Raw genomic sequence first — 1,734 nt, 5'->3', positions numbered from 1 at the left:
AGTTAGAGATCAGCCATGGTTCTGCAGTTTAGTGTCACCACAACTTTCACATCAGAAACATCTCAGCAGAGAAATTAAACAAAGGAAAGGTGTCTTACCACAGAGACTCCAGTCTGCAGTTTGGACTCTGCAGAAAATCACACAGCTGCTTCACTCCTGAATCCTGCAGGTTGTTGTAACTCAGGTTCAGAACTCTCAGATGGGAGGGGTTGGACTTCAGAGCTGAGGCCAGAGAAGCACAGCTGATCTCTGTCAAACTGCAGCTCCACAACCTGAATAAAGAAGAAATAAAGACATTTTAGAAAGAAATGATCCCGCTTGAAATCCAACGTGTTAAATCTGTAGAGAGCAGAGAGAGGTTTAAAGGTACAGTGCGCTCAGATTCTAGACTGAAGCGCTCCCCTGCTCACCCCTCCTGTTGGTGAAGGGACGGTGGCCTTTGAGGACAAGAAGCTCCTGTGATGCAGGATAAGTGTGATCCTCCATTTGTCAAGTTTTTACCATCAAACACATCCATCAATACAAATTCTTGAACACACACCAACAACCACTCTCTTCTCCTCCGTCTTCCAGCCGGTGCATTTCACACAGCCTCTCCCTGAATACAGAAACGTGTGTGTTACTAGTTTGTCCGTTCTGAGCTGCTGTAGAAACATGGAGGTCTCAGTGAAGAGGACCTGTATGGAAGTAAATCAGTCTCATCAGATTTAGAATTTTTTAAGCCTTTGAATTCCTAGCACTGAATTCTTTTGCATTGAAATTATGGATCTGATTTTTTTGTCATTGAGTTTAAGTCTTCAAATTTTCAACAAGAATTTTTCACTCTTATTTTATAATGTTCACAAATTCAAGTTTTAAAAATTCAATGTATAAAAATTCAAGTGCTCATTTTCACCATCCAAAATTCAAAGTCAAAATCCAGCGTTAAAAAATTCAATGTAACCTGCTGATTTACCGAGGGGAAAGCAATTGATTCTGATTGGTCGCTGATCAAGAAGTGACATTGATGAGTGCGGCAGTGTTCCAAAACTTGAAATGTTTTCAACAGAGAGCGCTGCGACTAAAATCAGCTCACGCTGAGGGCGTTTTTGCTCTGATGGCGCTGAGCGCTGAAAAGGTCTCTCTGGGACCCAGAGCCTCAGTTGAAGAAGTTAACACTGACGAGCCGGAGCAGACGGGCTGACCCGGACGCTCAGTGGACCATGATCTGATGACAGGACTGCCAAAGGTGGGATGGTCGGACATTAACACTGAACTGATCAACAAACACGTGAGTACAGTAAAGACACACTGAGGGCGAGTACAGGTCCGTACATCTCTATATATGTGTTGTTGATTACTGAGACAATCGGACAAAAGAGGACCACAGAGAAACGCTTTCCTCCGTTTGTTTTCTTAAAGAAGTGAACGTTAGCCCACGAGCTAAAAAAGCTAACGTTACGTTTGTTTGCATCAGAGCGCCGGGTCTGAGCGTTAAAAACATCAACACGCGTCTGTGTGTAGGGATAGAACGGGCCGATACGAGGGTCTCTGTGGATCTGCAGATCGTGGACTCATTCTAATCCTTCAGGATCTGATATGGCCCCATCACACACCCCTATCTCCAATGTGTCCCAGTGAGAAGAGTCAGAGATCAGTGAGTCTTTGTAAACACTGCACAGCTTCATTGAAGGGACATTAAAGGGTTTCAGCGTGCTCCATGGGAAGGTGAAAATGTGACCTTTTAAAGAGGGT

At 44.1% G+C, this 1,734-nt stretch overlaps 1 protein-coding gene across 1 annotated transcript in view; it reads right to left on the bottom strand.

The window, feature by feature from the left end:
* Window positions 1–1,734, bottom strand: part of LOC117828671 (NLR family CARD domain-containing protein 3-like) — a 42,150-nt gene that overhangs the window by 1,555 nt on the left and 38,861 nt on the right. The window contains exon 9 of the mRNA XM_034705866.1: window positions 99–272. Within this exon, the coding sequence (XP_034561757.1) occupies window positions 99–272 (174 nt within the window). The remainder of the gene's footprint in view (window positions 1–98; window positions 273–1,734) is intronic.

Source organism: Notolabrus celidotus, chromosome 17, assembly GCF_009762535.1.
Source record: "Notolabrus celidotus isolate fNotCel1 chromosome 17, fNotCel1.pri, whole genome shotgun sequence".
In the NCBI taxonomy this organism is placed as follows: Eukaryota; Metazoa; Chordata; class Actinopteri; order Labriformes; family Labridae; genus Notolabrus; species Notolabrus celidotus.
Note: the sequence above shows the minus strand (reverse complement) of the source record. Positions and strands in the feature narration are given on the sequence as shown.